General features: G+C 35.2%; 1 protein-coding gene across 3 annotated transcripts in view; it reads left to right on the top strand.

The window, feature by feature from the left end:
• clu (clustered mitochondria protein homolog) overlaps positions 1-25752 on the top strand; it is a 502466-nt gene that overhangs the window by 199756 nt on the left and 276958 nt on the right. For all 3 annotated transcript variants that reach the window (XM_090401006.1, XM_090401005.1, XM_090401004.1), the window contains exons 2-3: positions 3037-3466; positions 22246-22417. In XM_090401006.1, coding sequence (XP_090257132.1) covers positions 3065-3466; positions 22246-22417 — 574 coding nt within the window. In that variant the 5' untranslated portion in view covers positions 3037-3064. The remainder of the gene's footprint in view (positions 1-3036; positions 3467-22245; positions 22418-25752) is intronic.

The raw sequence follows: 25752 nt of genomic DNA, 5'->3' as shown, positions 1-25752 counted from the left end.
ATATGAACACTACTGCTGTAGTGTTCATATGTGGTTAGAAGAAAGAAGAATGTTGATGGCTAATTCAGAGGGGCAATGCTCATGAAAGTGTCTATAGAAAAGACACAGTGCAGAAACAGAGCACCTATGGGAAACTGACTGAGGGAATGGTCACTTATTAGGGTGATTGCTCTTCTGTATATCAAGAATTCTTATGGAGATTTTGGGTTCACCATTCCAATTGGTCAAATCTGAGACTTAAAGTATTAGAAGTTGAAAGGGAGAAAAGTTCTTTTAAATGTAAAAGAACACCAATTCCCTATGTAAAAAGGCACTTTCATTATTTTGCTATAATTTTCAAGTACTTTCGACATCTTTCAAATCCCATTTTCTTGCATCTTGCCTTATTTCATTCCAATAGGCAGATTATTTTGAAAAAATAATTCTGAACATTGATATCAGTTATTTAACTGATTAAACCTCAATTCTGAATTGGCCAAATATGAGATCAATTTGATCAAGAAGTGTTTATAAGTATTGGACACGTTTGGAGAAAGTACTGATGCCCTGCTGCATTATTATTATTAGTAGCAGTACTGGCAACTCCAAGGAATCTGCATGGTTAGCCTAGTGGCTGTGTGCTTCACTGGGAAGGAGTGTCCTAGGTTCGATTCCGTCAACGACATGAGGAGCTTAAGGATCTTCCTCAGCCATAGCCAAGTTAGCCGGTCTTGGGTGTGGACAGTAGGGTTTTTTCCCCAGTTTATTCTGGGGTTTTTCATCCCGTGAAGCAGGATGAAAAAGGCCTTGAGCTCAACACTACAGGACATAGGATACACCTGGCGTAGGGCTGACCCTGTGAACGGTTTGAGGTCCGATAATGAATAAACCCTAGACATTGCAAGGTTAAAGAGGGAAAAGGAAGATGATGATGCAACTCCAAGGAGTCCTTAGACTCATCGAGGGAGGCCCTAACATCATATCAAGAACAACTATTCAACATTCACGCAGTATTTATCATACTTCGCCTTGAACTCATTTACAGTTATGGCACCCACAACAGACTCTGGCAGCTTATTCCACTCATTCACCACTCTCCAAGTAAAAAACCTAACACCCTTGCTGACCACACTCTTGCCCAGCTTCCATGGATGGCCCCTAGTACTCCCACCACCAGTCCTATTCTTAAAAATATCTTCTGAATTAATCTTATAGAAATCCCTTCAGTAATTTGAATGTCTCAATCATATCACCCCTTTTCTGCCTATCAGCCAATTTCTGCAACCCACAAATCTTCAACTTGTTCATTCCATAGATCTGCTATCATCTTGGTCACTCGTCTCTGGATCCTCTCCACCTTCTCCCCATCAAGAAGAAACCCTGGTGCCCAAATTTGGGCACAGTAGTCTAGGTGGGGTCTTATCAAGGCTCGATACAGAGGAACAATAACCTGTTTGTCTCTGCTCGTCAAAGTATTTTTCAGCAACCAAGTGATTTGATGAGCTGATTTAGCCACTTTTGCGATGTGCCCCCTAAACTTCAACTCCCTATCCACCAACACTCCCAAATCCATGGCCTCATGAATTTCCTGGAGTACAGTTCCACCAATGTGGTATACTGCTGCTAATCTTTTTACCCCAAAATGCATAACCTTACATTTTGCCACATTAAATTGACATACATTCTCTTTAGCCCAGCCCTCCAAACTCTCCAAGTCATCCTGCAAAATTTCGACATCCTGTGCATTCACTATTGCCCTACCCAACTTTGCATCATCAGCAAACAAATGAACAGTTCCTCTCAGATCCTTTCCTATATCGTTAATGAACAAATTAAACAGTAGTGGTCCAAGAACAGAACTGTGTGTCACACCACTAGTCACAGGCCGTCTTTTGGACTCTACTCCTGAATAAACCACTCTCTGATATCTGAACCTCAATTGCAATGATGGTTTATCCATTACCAAATTTGAGGAATTGTGGTTGGTAACTGCATTAAATGTTTGTTCTAAGTGTGTGTGTGTTAATACTATGATGCTAGTACTGTATATAGAAAAACTGTTCATTGTACCTATTACAGTATTAATATATAAAAATAAAAATCACTAGTTACAAATTAATACAAAGTTAATTTTTTCATAGGTTATGCATATAACGTGTTTAAGCTGAAGTTCTCTTATACCTTACACTTGTGTTTACAAAACTTGAATTTATATACCTACCATAAGATTAAAGTATGAAATGCTCTTTTTAGATTTGTCTGTTTTAATGGATTTTCTTTTCAGTTTAATCCCAGACTAATTACAAAATTCAGTTAGAAAAACTATTCATAGTACTAACATAATAGTATTAATGAGAATTATACATTTTTGACACTTTGAATAAAAAGTTAGTAGGATTAAAAAAGTTTATTAAAATTTAATGTACACTCCAGTTTAATCAGTGCAGTATAGTTTGTTTGTAGTCATTGTCAAATTGGTGGTTATTTGTGATCTGTACTTTGCATTCCTCAGCATTTACACATATCATTTGTAGGTTTGTGACAACCAGGTGAATTTGCTTGGTGGGACACCCACCACTTTGTTTATTGAATGCTTGAAAATTGTTTGGCCTCAAGTTAGGTTCTTGGATTACCTAATCTTTAGTCCATGTGTGGTTACTGATGTACTATAGGTTTACAAACTTTGGTGGATGGAATACCATTTCAAAAAAAAAAAAAAAAAAAGAAAGAAAAAATTGAGTATTTTAAAAAATTGCATATGATATTGACTCAAAAACATACCTGGACAGCTGTAATTTTTGTAATTTAAAAATTCCAAACACTTCAGTGAAGATCCTTGAACACATGAAATGTGCACAGGATACAGAAAAATAAACTACTGTATGAATAAGATTGATTTTTAACATGTGGGTAATATCAATAATTATCAAAGGTAGTAGTTCAAAGTAAACAACCACTTTTTTCATGAAACAAAAAGATGTTTCATACTGAAATATGTTGTTTATTAAATTTACTTTGTGATATGTCTTTGTAATAAATTTTTTTTTTTTTTTTCAGTCTATAAAATTTAGTATTACCAAGGAATATGGTGAAAGAATCCATTATGCCCTCTGCCACCAGTCCCTGTGATAGTGAGATGCCAAATGGACACACTCAAGAGGACAGTAGTGATGAAGCTACATTTATTGATAAGTGTGATAATAAACTTCTGTCTGTAGACCAAAATGGTACAAATGGCCTTCAAGAAACTCTTATTTCTCCTAAATTAAATGGATATATTGATGAAGATATTGATATTGATGATGGAGATTGTAGCCCAACACTACAAGAAAAACTAAGCATAAAAACTGAAGAAAATAGTGAAAAAAAGGATAAAGTAAACTCTTCAAATGAGGATAGTAGTAAAGAACAAGAATATGTATTTATACAGGATATGGGATTTACTGTTACAATTGCTGCGCCTGGAATAGAGCCATTTGAAATTCAGGTATATTTATAGCTAATTTTTTTTTATTTATTATAATTGTTAATGTTTTACTGATGCTTAAACATCACATTTCAGTTAGTCACCTAACCAGTGATTCAGAATAAATCACCATTTTAATTAAGAAATTGGTGATTTATGAACTTCACATTTTGATCCACATATCAGTTTCCCTCAGAAGCAAGTAGATCATTGGGCAGATGCGCGAGCGCGCACACACACGCATGCGCGACAACAAGTGATACAAATGACAATAAACTAGCAAAAGGTAGGCGTTTGGGAATGATAATAGTGGGAGGGGAATAATCTGTAAAGATGTATATAAATTATGGGCAAAAGAATACCAATATCAAAAACTGTCATTAGATGAAGTGTTAATGCACTTGGTTAGAAACTGAGCCTGAAGTAGATTTAATTTAGAATCCTGAAGTGAAGATGCTGTTTTGTGTCCTAGAATCCTTGACGATGCATGTTTAAAAAAAAAAAAAAAAAAAAAAAAAAACACCAGTGTTATGTATCTAGGAACTTCAAATGAATAACTTTTAAGTTTATTTCTCACAAAACCTCAACTACTGCTGTCCATCTCAACTGTCCAAACTAAATTCCTTATAATTCCTTCCTAAGAAGAAATTATAAGGAATTGATAATGATAAACAAAATTTTTGTTCTTCTAATGTTGTTTATACTGCAAAGAATGTGTTATGAATTGAAGCTCTGGCATTGGAATGTCAGATCTGAGAAATATATCACTCTAATTGTAGTAAGACACAGAAACTAACAGAATGTTGCAAAAGCTATTTAATTTTAACCTGAAAAGAAACTGTCTTTTCAAGGTGTTCTTTAGAGGCCAGATAAAAGCATGTAATTCAGAGAATCAGAGCTAAATGTGATCTTAAAATGTATATCTCCCAGATCTTTGGAAAATGAATAAAGCTGTATTTAGAATGTTAGGGGAATGTTTCATTGCTTATTCTAAAAATATTTTGATTTAATAGTGACTTCTATGCATTTCAGTTAACATCTTCCAGTGTTAAGGGATATTCAGAGTATGGTGTGCCAGTTCTGACTTACAATGAGACTAGTGATTTGAATATAGTTCTTCAAGATGGTTGATGACAATCTCTAATCTGTCCAAAGTAGCCAAGTTGCAGGCACATAAACCTTTATACACTCCAAGATGTGCAAGAGGATGAAGCTGATTCTTCAGAGAACAGATGGTTACTAGTTGAATGCGTGGTTTGAAATTATATGTAAGAAGATCTTCAGTTATCTTTTCAGATGTACCCAAGCTCTGTAGAGATGGGAATTAGTTTTGATCATGTGCATCAGGAATAGGGGGGGGGGTGCACTATTTTGTCTGTTTTTGTCAGGGTTGCAGCTAAAACAATTGTGTGTTGTGATGATAAGGATTAGAACAAATAGCCCTAGCTCTGTGTTTTGAAGATGCTATACTGTTTGGATGGATGGTGGTATTTGGTGTTACTTAAGTAACTTTTGGCATTTGTAGGTTTTCTATAAACAGAAGGATAATGAAATATATTTTTGGGTGTTGGCCGTTTAAATTCACTGAAATGTATGGTGTGTAGGCAACGAGACCAGTTAGCAAACATAATAGTAACTCAGTTTCATCATAAAATACAGGGTATTTCAAAGGGAGTGTTTTTATTATGGTAATATAATGAATGACAATAGAAGGTAAATAGCGATAGATGAACAGTTTTTATTATTGTCCAAATGTAGCATAACACTTGAAGTTTCAACGCACAGTTAAAGTTTGATATGACTGCCTCCATTAATTCTGCAGACATCCCATGTGTAATCAATTTCCTGCCACACACACACACAGCAGAACATATCTGATGTAACTTCAACAATGGTAGCAGTAATTCTGTAATGCAGCTCATCCAAATTGGCTGGTAGTGGTGGTACAAACACTCCATCTTTTGCAAAGCCCCACAAGAAAAAATCTAATGATGTAAGGTCAGGGGAACACAGTGGCCATGCCACAGGCACCCTTTTGCCAATCCATCTGCCTGGAAAAACTGGTGTCGAGGTATGACTTTACATCTGTCAGGTAATGAGGAGGTGCTCCATCTTGCTGGAAATGTAAGCATCCACATGGTCATCATCATCTAATTGTGTAATTAAGTACCCTTGTAGCATGTCAAGATACACACCATCAGTAACGATTAGACTTCGAAAAAAAAGAAGGGTCCATACACTTCATGCTTATGGCACAAAAAACGTTAACCTTTGGGGTACCTTGAACATGTTCTAAGAGGGCATATGGATTTTTGCTTCTCCAAATTCTGCAGTTGTTTACTTGCCCACTTACATGAAGAGTGCACTTGTTGCTGAAAACAGTAGTGTCCAAAAAGTACTCATTTCATTCTATCCTGCTGATCATTTCCATGCAGAAATTGGGTAAATTTGTAGAGCCTTAAATGTAGAAGCTGTTGTAAAACACACCACACAGTCGCATGTGGAATTCCAATTTGGTCAGACGCCCGTCTGGTTGACTTTCGGGGGTTTCTCTGGAAACTTTCCCAAACTTCTTCCACAACTGCATCGGAAGCATGTGGCCATCCCATTGTCCTTGGATGATGCAAAGAACTGCCTGTCTCCACAAAATTCTTGTGCCACATGTAGATTTTGCACCTACCAGGAGGTGCTTTGCCATATTACGTGCAGGAATTCCTCTGAACTTGCGTTGCATACTTTGTTTCCTAAGCACACAACGGGCTTGTTCTGCACCATTGAAAGTCACCATTTTCAAATATTGTGACACATCATGTTATCTAGTATCGTCATATCAACTTCAGCACACACTTGCATTGCCCACAGAAATTGCGCCATCCCGATTTCGTTAGTGGCACTGTACACAGCCAACATTTGCTTGTTTATCAGTAAAGAGTGTTGTCATGCTGTAAGGAGATTATCAGAACTTTGCTGTAATAGCACTTCACAAGGCTGGATTCGGCCACCTGTTATTTTCAATATGCTAAAAGTACTCAAAATCAATAGGATGTTTGCATATCAGAATATTAACCATTTATAATAATACAGAAGACATATCTGACCACTAAAGAATAGGTGAACCATGCTGCTTCAGGACACAATAGCTTATGATGGCTGTGAAGGCATGCCTCCTTCATAATCCTTTGAGAACACAAAGTGATGTGACAAGAGATGAACATTTTGGTGAGAACGATGTCACATGATGACCTTGGGGTTGAGAGCCTATCATCATTCTACTGGACACTTCCTAACCACGACTTATGCAGCAGAGGATGATAAAATCAAAGCCGCTTCTTGGTGGTACATGAACAATAGATAGATTTTTACCATTCAAAAGTTGTTTAACTGCCAAAACAATCGGGTACATGCCCCAGATGGCTGCTCAGCATGTGCCATAGCATCCAGGATTCAGAGGTCATCATCCTGTGTCAGTGATGGTTTGTGGGGGTGATCTAACCACATCCAAGTTGCATTTCTCGGCTAAAGGAGTTAAAAACTTCTACCAAAGTGTATCAAGACACCATTCTGAAACCTGTGGTATGGGCTCTGAATAACACCATGTTTCCCAGTAGGCAGTGGACCTTCCAATAGGACTTGCACAAAGCAAAGATCCCAAACAGTGGTTGGAGGGGAATGTTCCTAACCACATATCACCATCTGATTGGCCACCCAGAAGTCTTATTCTGAATCCATTGGACTTAATGTTGTGGTTGGATCTTGAGAAATTAGCCTGCAAGAAACGACATCCCAGCATTGATAGCCTGAAGGTGGATTTGGAGCAACAGTGGCAGTTTATGTTGTGCATTCCACCATCGCTATATGGTCTCACAGAATTTGGGCATCTGTGAAGGCAAAAGGGGGGACACATCAAACATTGAGTGCTGCTATATGCATATTATACATGTGGTTTGTATGTGCTGAAAGCTGTAGGTGATGTACTGATAGATTAAATTGTAACAGTATTTATGGCTGGTGACTCCAACCATAAAACCTTGACATCATCTCGTTTTCTACAGATTGACTTTCACCCAGTCAATATTTGAGCTGGGATGACTTGTACTTTCTGTATTTTTTTATCCAAAAACTTGTTCTTACCAAATAACTTAAATTATCATTGCTGAAATGGGTATTCATCGTGTTCTCCAGTAAACATGACATAACATCTAAGATAAAAATTTGACATATCTAAAATGTCTCATTACCACCGAAAGCTAAGGCTGATCTCTCTCTCTCAACTCAATAGATGATCAAAGGATGATCAAGCTTACCTTCTGCTCTACCACAAACAGCTTGCTGCATGTCTCCTTACTAATTTTATCAGAAAGACTTACTTCAGAAAAATCCTCATTATCTGAATGCTACCAAGTCTCCTGGTCCAGGTAGTATTTCCATCTCTCTAATTATACTCAGAGTTTACACTTAAGAATTGACACCTGTCCTGTATTTGTCTGGCATTAACAGCATGGAAGCAAACTTATATCTAGCCTATCCCTTAAAATGGCAGATAAGTCAGCTGTCAGACTGTCATCTCGTTGTTTATTTTTCTCATCAAATATCTCCAAATTCTTTTAGAGAGGAAAAGGTCTGACATTAAACTTCTGTGGTTTGTGTTGTTCATAGTATTTATCTCTGATATAAAAGATTCAAATTAAAAATTATTTTAATAGTTTGATGCACCATGGAAGACTTCCTCATAAATAAAGCTACTTTTAATTCAAAAACGAATAGCTACAGAATGGTTGATTTATACTACATAAATTGTTGATGGAATTGTTAAATTTATGATGAATGTCATGTTGATGCCATATGACTCATTGTTGATCTGCGTTATGTCGTAACCTAGTTCTGAGTCTCTTGGGTCCATTATATAATCTTGCCATAGATAAAGATCAGACTTTGATTTTTATTGCATTGTGTTGGACATTGTCATTTCAGTGGTTTTTTTTTAAATTTTCAAATATAGCTGTTAAATTCAATACATATCATTCTTCTGACTTGCTGAATATCTGGATGTTTTTTGTTAATGAAAAGCCAGGGTTAATTTATACCTAGTCTTGTTCAGGCCAAGTCCTTGGCTGTTGGACTGAAATACGTAGGATGAGAGCCCAACAGCCAAGGATGCCTAATTCATCCCAATAGGAGCACTGATTAGAACTTAGACCTGCTCTCAGTTGACATGCTTCATCTTCATTTGGGCTTGATTGCCAACCCAAAAAAAGAGATTTTTGATGCTATACAGAAGAGGGTAGTCCACATTATCACATTATAATCATTCTTTTGCAAACTCATTCTAATCCCTTTCTCTCTCTCTCTCTCTCTCTCTCTCTCATATGGTCTGTTTTTACTTTATGCTTTTTTTTTTAATAGATATCTTCATTAGCACTGCTCTGTCAAACTGGTATCATTCTTCCACTTTATTCTTAAAAAAAAAATGTTCAGCATCCATTTGCAGCTTGGCTTCAAATTTATGAAACGTTTCGTAGCCTTCTCTTTCTCCTGAACCCATTCCCATAGAAAATGCTTGTTAGATTTTTACTTCTTATGTATGGGTAATTAATTAATATTGATGCCCTGTAGTTGGGTGACTGTAATTTGAATTCTATCGAGGAAGCAAGGAAACATTGAGGGCTTTTTAACTATAGGTATTTTTGATCTCATATCAAGCTGGTAGGGTTTTTCCTCTCAGAAACTCAGGTTTTTCATCTTGCTAAGCTAATTCACCAGAAGATATTCATCATTTAGCAGATGTTATTACACTAGCTTATTCTTAGGTGTACCTCAACTGAAATTTGAAACAACCCAACTCATGAATGGGTTTGAGATATATAAACTGACTTGCTGTACAGATTGTCTTGTCCTTGGAGATTTAAGCTATAAAGATATCTTGATATTCGTTCTTGAACATTAGAAGACTGAAGTATTAGAGTACGTTGTTTGATGTGAGAACACTATATCCTGGAGACTGAAGCAAATACAGAGCTACACAGAGATTAAAAGAATACTAGTGTTTTATATATACCCAAGAACTGTTCAGGAATAATTAGATCTCAGCATGTGTATCGAAGTTGTCTGATACATAAAATCTTCAGTTTCGGACTAGGTTAAACCTATTTCAAATAATGGTCTAACCAAGTGCATTAACTCTTAATTTAATGACCAATTTTAAGTTTCTTTTAATGTGTATATGTGTTGCTACCATCCTCCAGTTAGTATTGCAACTATCATAGTGATTAAAATTGTTTTTTTATGGAGAACTCATCCACAAGAGGTTGGTCAACCTATGGTAGATGGGCAATAAGGAATTTGTTTGCATTTGACTTGAGAAAAAGCTGTGAATTTGTATTCCTTAGGAAACATAATGGGAGACTATTCCAGAAGATTACAGTTGAAGGGATAAATGTGGAGGAGGAATTTTTTCTATGAGTTTGGAGTTGAACTGTGAGAGGATGTTGAATTGATAGAAGGTGGGGGAATTATTGATGCCAATTCCAATGAACAGTGGCCATAGAATTATTTATAGAAGAAAGCTGTGGAAACAACACCTGTGTGAAACTGAGTAGAGTATATTAATGAGCCAGATGTCATCAGTCAATCTAACTGAAGTTGACAAGTTTATCTAAATCCCATTGATGAATGTTTTGAACATCAGAATTCAAGGTAATGGAGGGTAAAGTTCTGCAGATTGTGGTGATTTGTGCTTTGCAATAATTGACAAACAAAAAGGGAGAGGGCTGGGTGCTGTCATCAGCAAAACTGTGTACTGGATCGGCAGTCGGCTGGCGAACATCCAGTCAGAAAGCTAGCTACCCAACTGCAAAAGTCAAGAGACAGATCGAATAATGGGAATTTACTTTGTGCCAAACTTTATCAAAGGCATTGTTGATATCAAGGGCAACGATGTGAGATTTGCCAAATCTTGCTATAGTGTTTGTCCGGAGACGGGTGATGTGGTTAGTAGATCCAGTGATGAAATCCATACTGTTAGTCATTTGTTAGACAGGTCTTCAAGGTAGTAGGAGTTTGGTGTTAATGGATCTTCCCATTATTTCAGAAAGAATCTAGGTGAGAGAAATTGGAGATAAAGATTTGTCATCCTTCTTAGGAATAGGCTGTATATGGACTAATCTCCAGACTGTATTAGAGATACAGTAGAATAAATAAATAGGCAGTATAGTGTAGAGGTCAACTATGAAGCACAGACATTTAGAAATAATTTGAAGAATACCATCAGGATAGGAGACTTTTGGTATCCAATATGAGTAGAATTTTTCCAAGAAACTAAGAAATTATGTTTTACTGGGTAATCTGCTCTGATAGAGCAGATTACCCAGTTAGTAACTTTAAATTGCAGTATATTATATTGCTTGTTAGTAATTAAAGTATTTAAAACATTGAACCACAATTAAAATAATTGTTTTAAATTATGAAAATTGAGGAATTATTTAAATTTGCATTTCTCATACCCAAGTTTTATTTTGTTGATTCTTCTTCATTCTCTTCCAGTCAAACACGCTGATCATTGGGCTGCACGGTGAGTCTCCATTCTTCCAGTTACTTACTTTCTGTATGGCCATTCTTTCTCCTTCTTATCATGTATATCTTCTTATAATGAATGGTCTTATCTTTTCATTTCAGTTTTTGTGTAATGGTGCTTTATGGGATGTTGAGTATCCCGTATGCTGGTATAGTAAAAAAAAATTAATATTGGTTCCATTTGTCTTCAGTTCTCTGAAACTTTTGTCGTTTCATTACAGGAGTATTGATAAATGACTTAAAAATGGTGTCTGAATGTGAAATGGTTGGAGATATAAATCTGTGGCTAGCTCATTTTCCATTTCTATTAGCATTGCCACTTTTCACTTTCAGTATGAATGTTTTGAGTCATATTTTTTGTGTTCTTTTATTTTACTAGATTTACCCCTTTTTTCATTCAGTTTGGAAAGTTTTATAGTAGCACTGTAGGATTGAAGTACGAGTGGGTGGGATCTGGAAGTTCTGATAAACACCTAGAACAAAAATGATATTAAAGCAACTGATATACCCACAAGAAAGAACGTATCTTAAAACCCTCTAATCCCCATCATGGGAGTTAAAGGGTTTTAGGATAAGATATAATTTTTGTTCTAGGTGTTTATCAGAACTTTCCGGCTCTTCCCCCCCCCCCTGTATTTATATTCAACATGGTAAATGGTCAGTTGTATGGCATCTTCTCATGATTTCAAGTAGCATAGCTTGTATTTTGTAATTTTATTATTCAGTGCATATTCTTCTTCTCTTCAAGGATTAGGCATTTGCCTATTCCAGCTTCATTGGTCTTTCCATCTTGCAGATGGTCTTATTATCTCTCTCTCACTATTTCCATTTGGTCTGTAGCTGATATCTTTTTATCCTAAATTGATGTTCTTTCTATTCCTAGATCTATTCATTTATGTCATAAACATCTAGTTCTTTTCTGATGTCTTAATTTCTTATATGATCAGTGTGTATTAAATATTTTAAGAGTAAAGAGAACAAACTGATATAAATATCATGATCAGGAAGAGAGATGTACCTTACAAAAGCAACAAGCAATCCCTCCCCCTTTCCTCAACAGTAGTTATGAATAATGAAGTTGCTTTGGGTTTTTTCTTTCTACAAATATTTCAGTTCAAGCGGGTTTTGAGTTACATAAACTTTCTTCTTAAGAAAGTTCCTTTTCCAATATGCAAATTTCATTTCTTAGTCTAGGTGCCTTAACGGTATGAAAGCACTTTGTTTTATATAATAATTAGTCAAATTTTATACAAAGAAAAAAAATCTTAAATTTTTCCCTTCAGCTATACATTTAGAAGTGAATGTAGGAATTAGCACATGTGATAATCAAATATTTTTTATAGAAAATTGGAGGTCCATGATGAGTCCTTACTCTGTGGAGACTCCCATGTAATAATTTGTCTGCACACAGTACTGTTGTGCTATAGTGTAGCCTCGTGTGGGGTTGATATAATGACAAGCTTACTGGAGACCTAGTTTCATATTTTGAAAATTTTCCCTCTGTTACTGAATGCTGATGACTTCACTTCTGCACAAAACATGATAATGAAAATAATTTTTAAACTATATTCAAAATGTGCACTGTCATTCCACTCACTTTAAATGATAATTGCTGGTAACATTTGTTATATAACCTAGTAATTACATTTATATACAGTTATAACCTAGTAATTACATCTGAGGATTTGGCTGTAACAAATATGACCATATTGCTACCAATTGGTGAGAGTGATCATAGGGTCTTGACTTGGGAGGTGGGTAAAGGTGTAGAATTTTCAATTAAGACAGGGTACATGTGGAATTATCGGGCTGGAAAGTATGACAAGCTTAGGAGTTTGATTGGTTCAGTGCCATGGCATGTACAACTGCAAGGACTAGAGGTCGATAGTGCATGGGAGGTAGTTAAGAAGTGCTTGCATGAAGCAATGGCTGACTGTATACCTAGAGTCCGAATAATAAATCAAGTAGGGGTTAAATGGATGAATAACACCATTAAGCTTGAGCTGCAAAAAAAGAAACAACTATGGAGGGAATTTAAGGAGAAAGGTGACCGGCAGGCACATGAAAAGCGCAGGCCAGAAGGGTGACAAGTGTGGTAAGAAAAGCAAAAAAGGATTACGAAAGAACATTGGCCATGCAGGCTAAAGAGAATCCTAAACAGTTTTTTAGATATGTAGCAAGTAAAAGGAAAAATGTACATGGCAGAATGATTTTAAAGAATGCCGATGGTAGGGAGGTAACTGAATCAGTTGAGATAGTTGAGTTACTGAGTGAGCACTTTGCAAGAATATATCATCCAGGTGGTGACATTGCAGAAACGAATAAACCAATAGATTATACGAGAATTGTGGTGAATGAAGTGGAGGTGAGTAGTCTATTGCATAACCTCAATGTCAATACATCTGTGGGATTGGATGGTATACCAGCTCGTGTTGTACGAGAAACAGCTAAAGAATTGTCAGTACCCTTGACCATTTTGTTTAATTTGAGTGTCGGGTCTGGGTTAGTCCTGAGCGGGGTGGAAAGAGGGGAAAATAGTTCCACAGCATAAAGGTGGTTCCAAGACTGCTGTTGTAAATTACCGACCGATTAGCATATCAGGAATCATTGTCAAGGTCTTAGAGAAATTAGTCAAGAAAAGAATACAGGATGGGATAGATGAAAATGGGATATTGTATGGGGGACAACATGGTTTTGTGAAGGGTAGATCATGCCTCAGTAACTTGCTCACGTTTTATAACACAGTGACGGCTGAACTGGATAGGGGTAATGGGTTTACAGTGATACTACTGGACCTTGCCAAGGCCTTTGATAGGATACCACATGGAACCCTAATCAGTAAACTGGAGCAGATGGGGATAGATATAGGGTTGGTGAGATGGATAGGAGGGTGGTTGAAGGAGAGATACCAGAGAGTGGTTTATTCAGGAGTGGAGTCTAAAAGATGTCTTGTGACTAGTGGAGTGCTGCAGGGCTCTGTTCTTGGACCACTGCTTTTCAATTTGTTCATCAATGATATTGGAAAGGATTTGAGAGGAAGTGTTCACTTGTTTGCTGATGATGCAAAGTTGGGTAGAGCAATTGTGAGTGCACAGGATGTCAAAATTTTACAGGATGATTTGGATAGTTTGGAGGACTGGGCTAGGAAAAATGGATGTCAATTTAATGTGGCAAAGTGTAAGGTTATGCACTTTGGGGTGAAAAGAATAGCAGCGGTATATCGCATTGGTGGAACCGTACTCCAGGAGATTGATGAGGCCAGGGATTTGGGAGTGTTGGTTGATAGGGAGTTGAAGTTTAGGGGGCACATTGCAAAAGTGACTAAAACAGCTCACCAAATCACTTGACTTCTGAAAAATACTTTAACATGCAGAGACAAACAAGTTGTTGTTCCTCTGTATCGAGCCTTGATAAGACCCCATCTGGACTTCTGTGCCCAGTTATGGGCACCAGGGTTTCTTTGTGATGGGGAGGAAGTGGAGAGGGTCCAGAGATGCGTGACCAAGATGATAGCAGGTCTGTGGAATGAACCTTATGAGAATAGGTTGAGGATTTGTGGGTTGCAGAAATTGGAAGATAGGTGAAGGAGGGGTGATATGATTGAGACATTCAAATTACTGAAGGGTTTTTATAAGATTGATCCAGAAGATATTTTTGAAAATATGACTGGTGATGGGAGGACTAGGGGCCATGCATGGAAGCTGGGCAAGAGCGTGGTTGACAAGGGTGTTAGAGCTAGTTTTTTTACTTGGAGAGTGGTGAATGAGTGGAATAAGCTTCCAGAGTCTGTTGTGGGTGCTACAACCGTGAATGAGTTCAAGGCAAGGTATGATAGATACACTGTGAATGTTGACTAGTTGTTCTTGACATGATGTTAGGGCCTCCCTTGATGAGTCTGTCGACTCCTTGGAGTTTCCCAGAACAATAATAATAATAATATCATCAGTTTTCTGAGTACCCTTAATATTGGTGTACAGAACACTGTGACAGTACTACATGATTAAGTTTGCATTGTTAGTAATCTACAATCAGCAATCACTCCAAATCACTGTTACTTGTCAGTGCTGCAATATTGTCATATTTAATATTTATCTTCTATGGCACCTCTGACTAAATCATTCCTAGATCTTGATCTGTCTCTGGATCTTTTCCTTGCCATCTTCACAGCAAATACATGTTTTGCTAACTTTTTTTTCTTCCTTTCTGTTTAAGTATCCATATCACCTTAGATTGATTAGCCCTGCTTGCACATTCTTGAATAATAAGTCAAATTCCTTCCAAATATCTTCATCTTTAATATATATAATTCTTCCATTGATGCCATCTGCTCATTTCTTTAGAGTTTTTTTTAGAGGTCTCCATCAGTGATCAAGTACTTTATTTCTAACCCAACTCTTGAATCTAACTTAAAACTGGTTTGTAGACTGTCATATATCTTGCTACTTTAGTATTTTTGGCTAATTTCTCTCTTGGTCCATATGAATTTATTCAACTAGCTTCCCACTATACAAGCTTTGCTCATTCTCTTGTCCTCCTGTTCATTTCCAAACTTAATTTGCCATCTTCACTAAAAACTGTGCCTAAATAGCTGAAATATTGTACTTGTTCTATAGGTTCTACATTGAATATGTTTTCTATGGTCCTGCTTATTTTCATAGTTTGGTCTTTTTGTTCCTAATTTTCATGCCAGATTTGTTACATTATTCGAATCAGTTGTTCAATTTTGTTAGAGAAACGTAGAGACTTGCACTTGATGTATTTACAAGTACATCATCTGCATAAAGCAGAGAGCCAAGTTTGATGTCTGATCTTAATATCAGGTTTAATGCCACTTTCTTTCATAATGTAATCCATACACACGATGAATAAGAGCAAAGATAATGTGCATCCTTGTCTTATCCCTGATTTTATATCAAACCATCTTCTTGTATTTCCTTCGATCTATTATTTATTGCTATATAATATTCCATTTAACCTATGTAACTGTAGTGTTTTGAAAAGCTTTCCTCTTGGCACCTTATCATATGCTTTTTCCAGACCTTCAAAACTAAAGTACAGATCCTTCTCATATTCCCACGATTTCTCGACTATTTGTCATGAAGCGAAAATCTTATTTTGAAAACCTCTGTTTCAGCTGAATCCAGGTTGTTCTTCTCCAAGTTTCTATTCCACAATTTTTCTCTACCTCTCTTCACGTATGCTTGCATAAATCTTACCTGGAACACTTTTAGTAGAGAAATTCCTTGATAATTTTTGCATTCAACTTTATTCCTTTTGTTATATCATGAACTATAAGAGCTCTACTCCAATAATCTGGAATTCGGCCTTCTTACCGGGCTCTCTGAATTATGCATTATAGCCAGTGTAAAACTTCTTTACCTCCATATTTAAGCATTTCTGGTCAAATATCATCTACTCCAGCTGCCTTTCCACATTTCAAGTATTTGATGGCTTGTTCTACCTCAAGTATTGATATATGCTTGAGGTTTTTATGTCAGCTTTATCATCTTTTATTCCTTTTTCAGTGCACTTTCCTCCATTTCTAAGGGTTTTTTTTTCAATAGCCTCCATAACATTTTGCCACCTTCCTGATATTTACTTTCTATATTTCTTACCAATATCTTCCCATGACTTTAGTTTAGCTACTTTCACATGTGGCTTAGTTCTCTTACATTTTTCTCTTGCATTCTTTGAGTCATCTGCTGACTTATTATTACATGACACCTCCAGGGAGTCCAAAGACTCATCGAGGGAAAATTTTTATATTGCAGCGGCAGGGAACCGAACCAGGCCATTATTTGATAGGAACTTTTGATATGCTTTCTTGTTGTCCGGGACTGCTTCTTTAACATCTTGTGTCTGCATGGTGTTCTTATTTTTCTATTTTTGCAAGCAACTTCATCACATAACTCCCTAGCTGAATCAATCAATATTGTCTTCAGAGTTTTTGCTACTGAGACTCCCAATGCTTGGTTTTTGCTTTCAGGCTGTTTAATTTTTCTTGAATAATGTTTGTATAGTTGAGTCTACAGTTTACCTGCAACAGGTGCTTAACTTTAATTCTTTTTAAAACTTTATGTACTGTACTTTTCAGTCTGATATCCATTTTTATCCTGCTTAGCACTAAGTAATGGTCACTTCTAATTTTACATCCTTTGTGCACTCTTGTATCCTCATTTACTATGTCAACAATGACATAGTAAATGAGGCTTTTCTTATTTCTTGTGTCTTCTCTCCGTGTGAACTTGTGAACATCTTTATGTTGAAATGTGTTAGTAATGACTAGTCTGTGTCCTGAGCAGAAGTCCTGAACAAGCATGAACATTTCATTATCAAAATGATAGTCAATGAGGTTTTTCTTGCATCTTCTCTTCATAAACTTGAACATTCTTATGTTGAACATGGTGATAGATGACTAGTCCTTATCCTGATCAATAATTCAGCAGATACTTACTGTTATTATTAGGTTGGTCCTTTCCTCCAAATATTCTCAAAACATTAAACATTCCTAATATGCCTTGAGGGATTCATTTCTTACTCTGCTGTTTAGATATTCAGCAAGGACTACTTTTTCCATTTTCTTTGTCAGCTACCTGCTTCTAATGACTAAAATTTTTTCCACTTTTTCCTTAGAAGTACTTTCTGTAGGACCATAGGCAAAAATAAGTTTGATTATCCATTTTCCCAATTTTAAAGTTTGCTCACATAACTACTTGAAACCTGCCCTCTAATCAAGAAGTTTATCTTCATGTTTGGTGTTGAATGCTGTTGCTACTCATTCCTTTCCTTGATTGTTATTGCCTGAATATAACATTGTATACTTAGTAAATTCTTGCTTTTTTTGTATTCTTTGTCTTGATAATGCCAGTTTATCCATGGGATACTTTTACAGTTCTTCTGTTAGTTCGATTTCTTTTCCATTAATACTCCTTATATTAATAGTTCCTATTTTCAGTTCTTCAGATATTGGAGTTTGTTCCAGTAGCTGACTTTTCACTCTTCACTCTGGTTAAGTTTCTTGAAAAAAATAGCAGGGGCCTTGTTTTGATGGGCAATGCTTCAGCCAGCATGAAATCTCATGTTGTGCCATGTTGTACAATTTGGTTGGTTAGTCAATTGCAGCCTATTCTCATACATTCAGTATCCAGTAGATACCTACTAACAGAGTGCACCTCATGGAGATAAGGATTGGACATTGAGAAGCTCCCAGTCAGTTCTCTGTATTCCTTAATATCAATGTCATCTCCTGGTTATATTGGCTCTGACCCCACTATGTGTTCCAAATTCTTGAAATACTCATTGATTATCCTCTATAATGAAATCTTCAATATTATTCCTTTTTTCCTAATTCTATCCAACCTGGTTTTCTCCTTTTCTCTTTTTTTGACTGTGTTGTAATTCCTTGGAATTTATTCTTCTTGTTTCTTAAAATTTTATATCTACACAAACATCTCCATCTTGTGTTGGATGGCAATGTAAGTGGATATGATATTATCTAACAGAGCAATGAAGAAATACTGGCTTAAATATTCCATCTTCACATTAATTATTTGGAATACCTCAGTGTAATTGCTATTTGCCAGGCAAAGAATAAAATAGATTAGATATTTTCCTAAATAATAACTGTTATATTCTGTCAATAATCATGAGAGAAAAAGGTATAAATGTAGTAACTAACATATTAAACATGAAGATAAAATTTTAATCTCAACAGGAATTACTTGCCAGATAAAGATAACTGATGCAGGCAAATTATACATTTGGAAATGGGATGAAATTTGGGTCTGTGGTTCTAGAGAAGGCTCTAGTAGGAACAGCAAAAGTAGGTTCTTGTTGAAGTTGCAATTAAGACTTCAAAAGAGTAAAATGAATCCCAGGCACATAGAAATGTTTTGAAAAAATTTGGAGAGAAAAGCAAAGTTCTTATTGACTGTTATTGTTCATAGTGCTATCTTAAGACTAGGTCAGGATGCAAGAATGAATATATATATTGTATTTTTTTAATTTTCTTTGAATGTTTTTGTGGAGTTTTATAACCATAGCTATAAAAAAATTTTATGCTGTCTTTCATGTTTAGAATATTTTTAACACTTAAATTTATAAGAGTAGGGACATGCTATATGGGTAGCAACTTATGGGCATGAATCCCACACCTGGGAGTTCCCATCCAACCATGCTTCAACATATCCCCCTTTCCAAGTTGCTGTACTAAAACTCCCTCCAGGCACCATCTGGCAGTAAGCAGCAGCAAGATTATTTATCAGCTGATCAGGAAGAAGTACATAGAGTTCTGCCAACAGGTTTGGTATCATGTAATATTGATGGCTGGCCTGTGGAAACCCTGCTTTAGAGACCAGACATAGGAATTTTTCAAGCCACTTCAGGCCTCCAATAAGCAGGACGGTGGTTTCAAACTGGGCGATGAATTCATCTCCCACCTAAAACTAAGGAAAGTGTTCTTCAAAGCAGCCATACTCACCTTGCTAGGGACCCTGTTTGTTGAAACATGCCATTCCACAGTAAGGTTTGGTTGACTTTTCTGGAAGGGACCATCTATTGCACATCACCAGTTATTTTAGTCCAATTATGGTGTGTCCTTTTTATTTATTCAGATGCTTTTTGTTTTTTAATTTCATTATCCCATATTTTAACTTTTTTGATCTTTCCTAGATGAGCATTTGTTGCTGAGTGTTTTAATAATAGACCATTCTGTTTCTACTTCTCTGCTTTTTTAATTTATTTTTTCTCTTTTTCCTAACCATTGGTTAAATTTTTGTTCCTATAGCTACTGTATATTTTATATCGCATAATAATTTGATTTTTATAATGGGATGGGCTTTTTTTTGCTTCTTCTGCATTGATTGTAGCTATTTAAGTTGTAATCTTAATTTTATCTTAGGAAGAAAATGATCAGTGCTTATTTCATAGCCACTGTGTAACATCTAAAAAAAAATTTTGATGTTTTTCTATCAAAGATGTCTATAATTTATTTTCAGGGTTTGTTTAAGAGTCAAAGCTAAATAACTGGGATGAGATCTCCACATAAGCTTTCAAGGAATGTGGAGAACCAACCAAAGCTTTGACATAATGCCCAATCTTCACCTTCTCAGAATGCACCTTATCCAGTATTCAAGTGGATTTAGCTGACTAAATTGTATTTCTATTAGTTTCAGTGAGAACAAAATGATGGTACAGCATTATGGAATTTTTTTGTTGACTGGAGCATCATCCAGCCAAACCAAGTTTCTGCTGTTTTTGTCAGAGAAACAGGGTGAATAGTGAAAAGTTAGCTATTGGAACAAATCCTACCCAACATCAGCATAAGAACTATCAGTGGAAAAGAAGTGGAAATGGCAGAATAATATGAGGTATAGTTGACAAACAGCTGAGTAGGAAATTAATGGTGATGGTAAGTACCTACAGGATTTCTATTTGGGACACAGACTAGTTTTTACTACATCTACCAGCATAAAAATGTTTACAGATTCACATGGAGAAAAGTAACAAGAACTAAAGATAGTCTCATTGACTGTGTTATTGCTGAGTGATATCTTCATGTTCTTTCAGGACATTTAAATAGGAAGTGTTTACGATTTAATTTTGTGTAATATAAAATTGAATATTATATTGAAAAAAAGTGGGAAGGAAAGTTTAAAAAGAATGAATCAAGCAGTTTTCAGGTGTGAACTGTAGACTCATACAAATATTTTTCAAGAAAAAAGAAGAGGTTGAAACAAGAATCAAACCTTGGAGATTGAGTGATAGACCATGAAGAAAACATTCGTATTCGGGCAGAGAGGAATGAAGTTGTTTGCAAGGATAGAAAAATCAGGTTTCCACAGAGGACTCAGGAAGTTAGAGGTAGTCATGTAAAAGAAGAAATCATGTCACAAGTTCCTAGCAAGTAAGTCAAGTTGTTCTCTGAGAGAATACAGAGAAAAATGTAAGAAATCAAAGCAATGTGTAAATTAGCTAATTTGGTAAGAATATAGAAGATAATCAGCAAGGTGGCAAAAGGAATTGGTAATAAAAGCAGCATGAAAACTGGAAACAGATTTTTAGAGCTCTGGAGTCATTAATGACTTTTGAAAGATTGCTAAATGAATAAATGATGGAATGATTATTGAAAATCTTTAATCTTGAAGAGGAATGCAGTCAGAAGTGTGTGTTTGTGTCAGTACTTATGGTAAAAGAGCTATTAGGCAATCTGGAAAGGGCAGCTGGAATACATGAAATTTGACCAGACATACTCAAGCAGATTAAAATTTTTATAATGGCTGTGAAGGTCTGGTCAACAATTTGGAATTTTTGATGAGTGCATTAAAGCTCTCAATTAGTACCCACCCATAAAAAAAAAAGAGAAAGAAACAAGTATGAGAATTAGAGGAATTTTCCTACTACCAGACTAGTAGTAAAATCCTACTAGTAAGATTCTTGGCTTCTTCTCAAGCATACTTTGAGAAGAGACTAAGAAAATTTGTTGAAAGGAAATTTAGAAAAGAATAGCCTTGTTCAGGTCAAATCTGAGTTATTGTGATCAGATTTTCACTTTAAGCTTTTGAGAAATCCTTGGAATATAACAAGAATGCTGTATTTAAGTTTTGTCAATGTGGAAAAGCATATGACAAGATACTATGAGGAAAAACACTGTTCAAAATGCTACAGTTAGATGGTGTCAATAAGATATTTCATCCAGCAATACATAGTCTATATTTGAGTTGTAAATCAGTTGTTAGAATTGAAGGAAGTATAGGAAGATCATGGCAAAATCATATATTATAAGGAGAAATACACTGGATTTATTTGGCTGTCATAATATGAAAAAATGATAACTAATATGTGTGGCTTCATCTGGGATTAAGATTTGAAAAATACAATAAAAAGCTAACTTGAATTATAATACTACTAAAATACAGAACATGTAGGAATGTTACAATATGAGTTAAATGGGAACTGCATGGATTGTGTGAGCACCCATGGGTTAACTATTGTTCAGTAATATATGCAAGATAGTTGACTGAAAAGTTACTCTGACATGTGGAATATTGCTGATGCTTCCTAATTGCTATTATCTGAGCTAAATAAAGCTTTGTTTTGTAGTTCCAAATTATATTTTATAGAAGATCTTAAATATATTTTTGTGCTTAAATATGTTTAAAGTTTTGTCACATACAGTAATTAATTGCAAAAAAAATTTTTTTTTTAATCTTAAAAAAATTACAATTTGTTAGGTAAGTTCTATGGAACTAGTTCAAGAGATTCACCAACTTTTAATGGATCGGGAAGATACGTGTCACCGAACATGTTTTTCTCTTCAGCTGGATGGCACAACTATGGATAATTTTGCAGAGCTGAAAAATATTGAGGGACTTAAAGAAGGCTCTTTGATAAGAGTTGTAGAAGGTAAAAAGACCATTTTTAAGTTAATTCTTCATCCCCCAACCCATTCAAAAGTGAGCTGATTTCTGACACATTTTCTTGTAGATTTATAAATTTCTTTTTTTTTTTTTTTTTTTAATGTATTTCTATGTTTAAAGTTCTGTAGCTGTTGCTTTGATGTCAGTTTCTGGAACAAAAACTACGTGAAACTGGAATGAAGATAAATAATGTAGTTAATAAACTGTTTAGAAGCTACTTTTTCTCTAACTCAAGCCAGCCAGCATTAACGAAGGCATTTTAACAATACACATTCAGCAAAGAAGTGAAAAGGCCTTGAGAACAAGGATTCTCACTTGCATAGAGGGCAGCTGTGTGTCACTCTTCATAGTAATTTTCTGTAATTAATCCTGATTCAAAAATAGCATGGTGTGCCAAAACTATACAGGATCACAATGTATTGTGATCTGCACAAATTACATTACAGATCCTGGTTCAAATTAGATACTGTTCCTGAAAGCCTCAAGTTCTATATAACCTGGTTTACTGCAATAGAATTGATGGTGTGATCACAGATATTAACCCACCACTATCTTCACCATAAGCATTAATCAGATTACTACCATTGCCCTCCATGCACATAATTCTTGGCTTGAGGTGGCAAAATATCAGTTGTAAATAATCAATGTAATTAATAAATTTTCATTCCATTTTCATGTAGTTCCAAAAACTGAACATGAATTTTATCTTAAATGTTTGAAAAACAACTTCTGTAGACATCATAAACAAAATAACTTTACATTTTTAATAATGGTCCCTAACAAACAAGTGTTATGGTTTTTAATAACGCATTAGTTGCATGTCATTTTGAGGGTCATGTTACTTTCTTCCAAAACTGTAAACACAAGCATAGCTGCTAGTCAATATATATTTACTCACCAGCCTCAGACTGAACCAATTTTTCCATCTCTTTTATCTGCCTTTGTTCTTTGGAACACCCACATCTTTCTCCAAAGATGACATTATACACCATAGCTGTCAGTTTCCATCCCAACACCTTGTGGTTCTGAAAATTTATGTACGCTTCTAAAGTATGCAAGGTAATGTGTTTTATGCTTCATTGTGGGTGTCTGACTTACCTTTACTTTTTCCAGAAAATATCAAAGTTGCCATGTTGTTACATGGGAAAAGCAGTCTCCCATGTGAAGAAGTCCTTGCATTTTGTTGAGAAGACAAAGAAATATTTGAACTGTCAGACCTCCTAGCAAACGTGATATTGTGAACTTTTTCATGAATGTTTCCAGAAGAGGAATTCTGTCATAAGAACTCCTTCCTCTTAATGGTATCAAATTTTGTTTTTAGAACAGAGAACAAAATGGTTTAACTCTGGACTCATTTTCTCCACTTCTGGGATACTTATTCATGAAATCCTTCAAAAGATAAGCTTCAGAGAGCTGCTAGTTAATACCACGAATTTGGCTCGATTATATTATTGACATTTTTATCATTTGCTCAGAATCTAAGGAACAGCTGGGAGAATTTACAGGGTACTTAAATAACTTGATTTAAGAAATCAAACTGTTAAATTAAGTCTGGTAGTCTTGTCCTCTCATTCAAAGATATCAACTATGTGGACCTAGGATGTTATGCTTTCTATTGCACAACAGAATCTCACTCAAATGATATTTCTTTGTGTATATAATTAGCTGTTTATTCCATTACTGTTATTTGAATATTGTAATGCTCTGATTTTATTAATTTATGTATTTTGACTTTCTTCTCAAGATTCCCACAAGGAACTGAAACCTGGTAGTTGATAATTTTTTTTTTATTATTATTTCTTTATAGATAATTATTTCTTCACTATGTAAAAAAAAATGCAAAATGACAGAAAATTGCTTTTATGTCACTTTTACATCTTCCATCACTGCTAATCACACTTCTTAGACATTTAAATGTCTTTACTTGATTCAATTTTTCCCCATTCTGATATCTTTATTTGCCTCTTTCCTTGCTCTTTTCATTACCTTTGTTTTTCTTATGTTAATTTTCATTCCATAATTGATACAGGATTCCAGTAATCTGGTCAACAGATGTTGTAGTTCTGTTTCAGTATTTGATAATAATGCCTTGTCATCTGCGTATTGTATTGCAAATATCTGTCTACCTCCAATCTTTATTCCTTCTTCTGAATTCTCCAGTGCTTCAGAATGCATGTTAAAAAAATTTGGTGATAGAGAACAGCCTTATCTTACTCCTTGTCCAATAATACCTGGTTCTGTTGTACCATGTATGTCTCTCACCATGGCAGTTTGTCCCATATATATAGTGAAATAATTAGCCTTCTGTCTTTTCAATCAATACCAATCTTTTCCATTACTTCCATCATCTTATCCCATTTTACAAAGTCAAAAGCTTTTTCAAAATCTATATAACAGATATTAACTTCTTTATTCACTTCCAGACTTCTTTCACTTATTAGACTTGAGTGTATTATTTCTTAATTCCTTGTATTTGTATAATTGTACAGCAGATATTGATCAATTGAAATATATTCTTTCATTTCGACATTTATTTAAAAAATGTTCATAGATCAAAAGTCAGTTTGTGTTTTTGCTTAAACAGTAAGACAATATCTGGTTTCATTATTTCAGTTAAGGTTGAAATATCTTTTACAAACGCATACTCAAATTTTAGTATGCATGAGAATAATTTAATATTTATATCATATATAGTCATATTTTGTGGCCAAACTTAATCTGTTTATACTAACTGCATTTAAAAAATGAGTCAGTTTACATATCTGCAATTAAGGGGCTGTTGCTTTTAAAAAGAAGATAATGAAGAATCAGAAATCAGCTTAAGTTGCTGCTTATGCAGTAAGTGTTGAAAGCACTTCATAATTGGATTTTTTATTTGTGTGTGTGTGTGTGTGTGTGTGTGTGTGTGTGTGTGTGTGTGTGTGTGTGTGTGTGTGTGTGTTGCAGATCATTTCTCAGCCAGTTTGAGAGGAAAGAGTAGATTAAAATCTTGCATTTGATATTTGCACTCAGCTTGTTTTAGCATAATGCCACCATGATTGTAAATAGGATATACATACAGTAGTGAACAAACTAATTTGATTGCTCATATTTTAAAGAAAAATTTTAATTTTGCAAGAAATAAGTACAAAAAATTAAACTCTAACTTTACCTAATAATTTATCTGCTCCTCTGTTCTAATAAGTTCATTAATTCGCTTAAGCATGGACTTTACCAATATAGAACATATTTTTCTTATTTCTTCATCTCAAAACTATACTTTTATAATAGATTGTATTAAATTATCCTTTATATCACAATTTAATTTTCCAAGTCTTTTTT

Source organism: Typopeltis vanoorti, chromosome 11 (genome assembly GCF_054136105.1).
Source record: "Typopeltis vanoorti isolate ZY-2024b chromosome 11, IOZ_Tvanoo_1.0, whole genome shotgun sequence".
NCBI lineage: Eukaryota > Metazoa > Arthropoda > Arachnida > Uropygi > Thelyphonidae > Typopeltis > Typopeltis vanoorti.
Note: the sequence above shows the minus strand (reverse complement) of the source record. Positions and strands in the feature narration are given on the sequence as shown.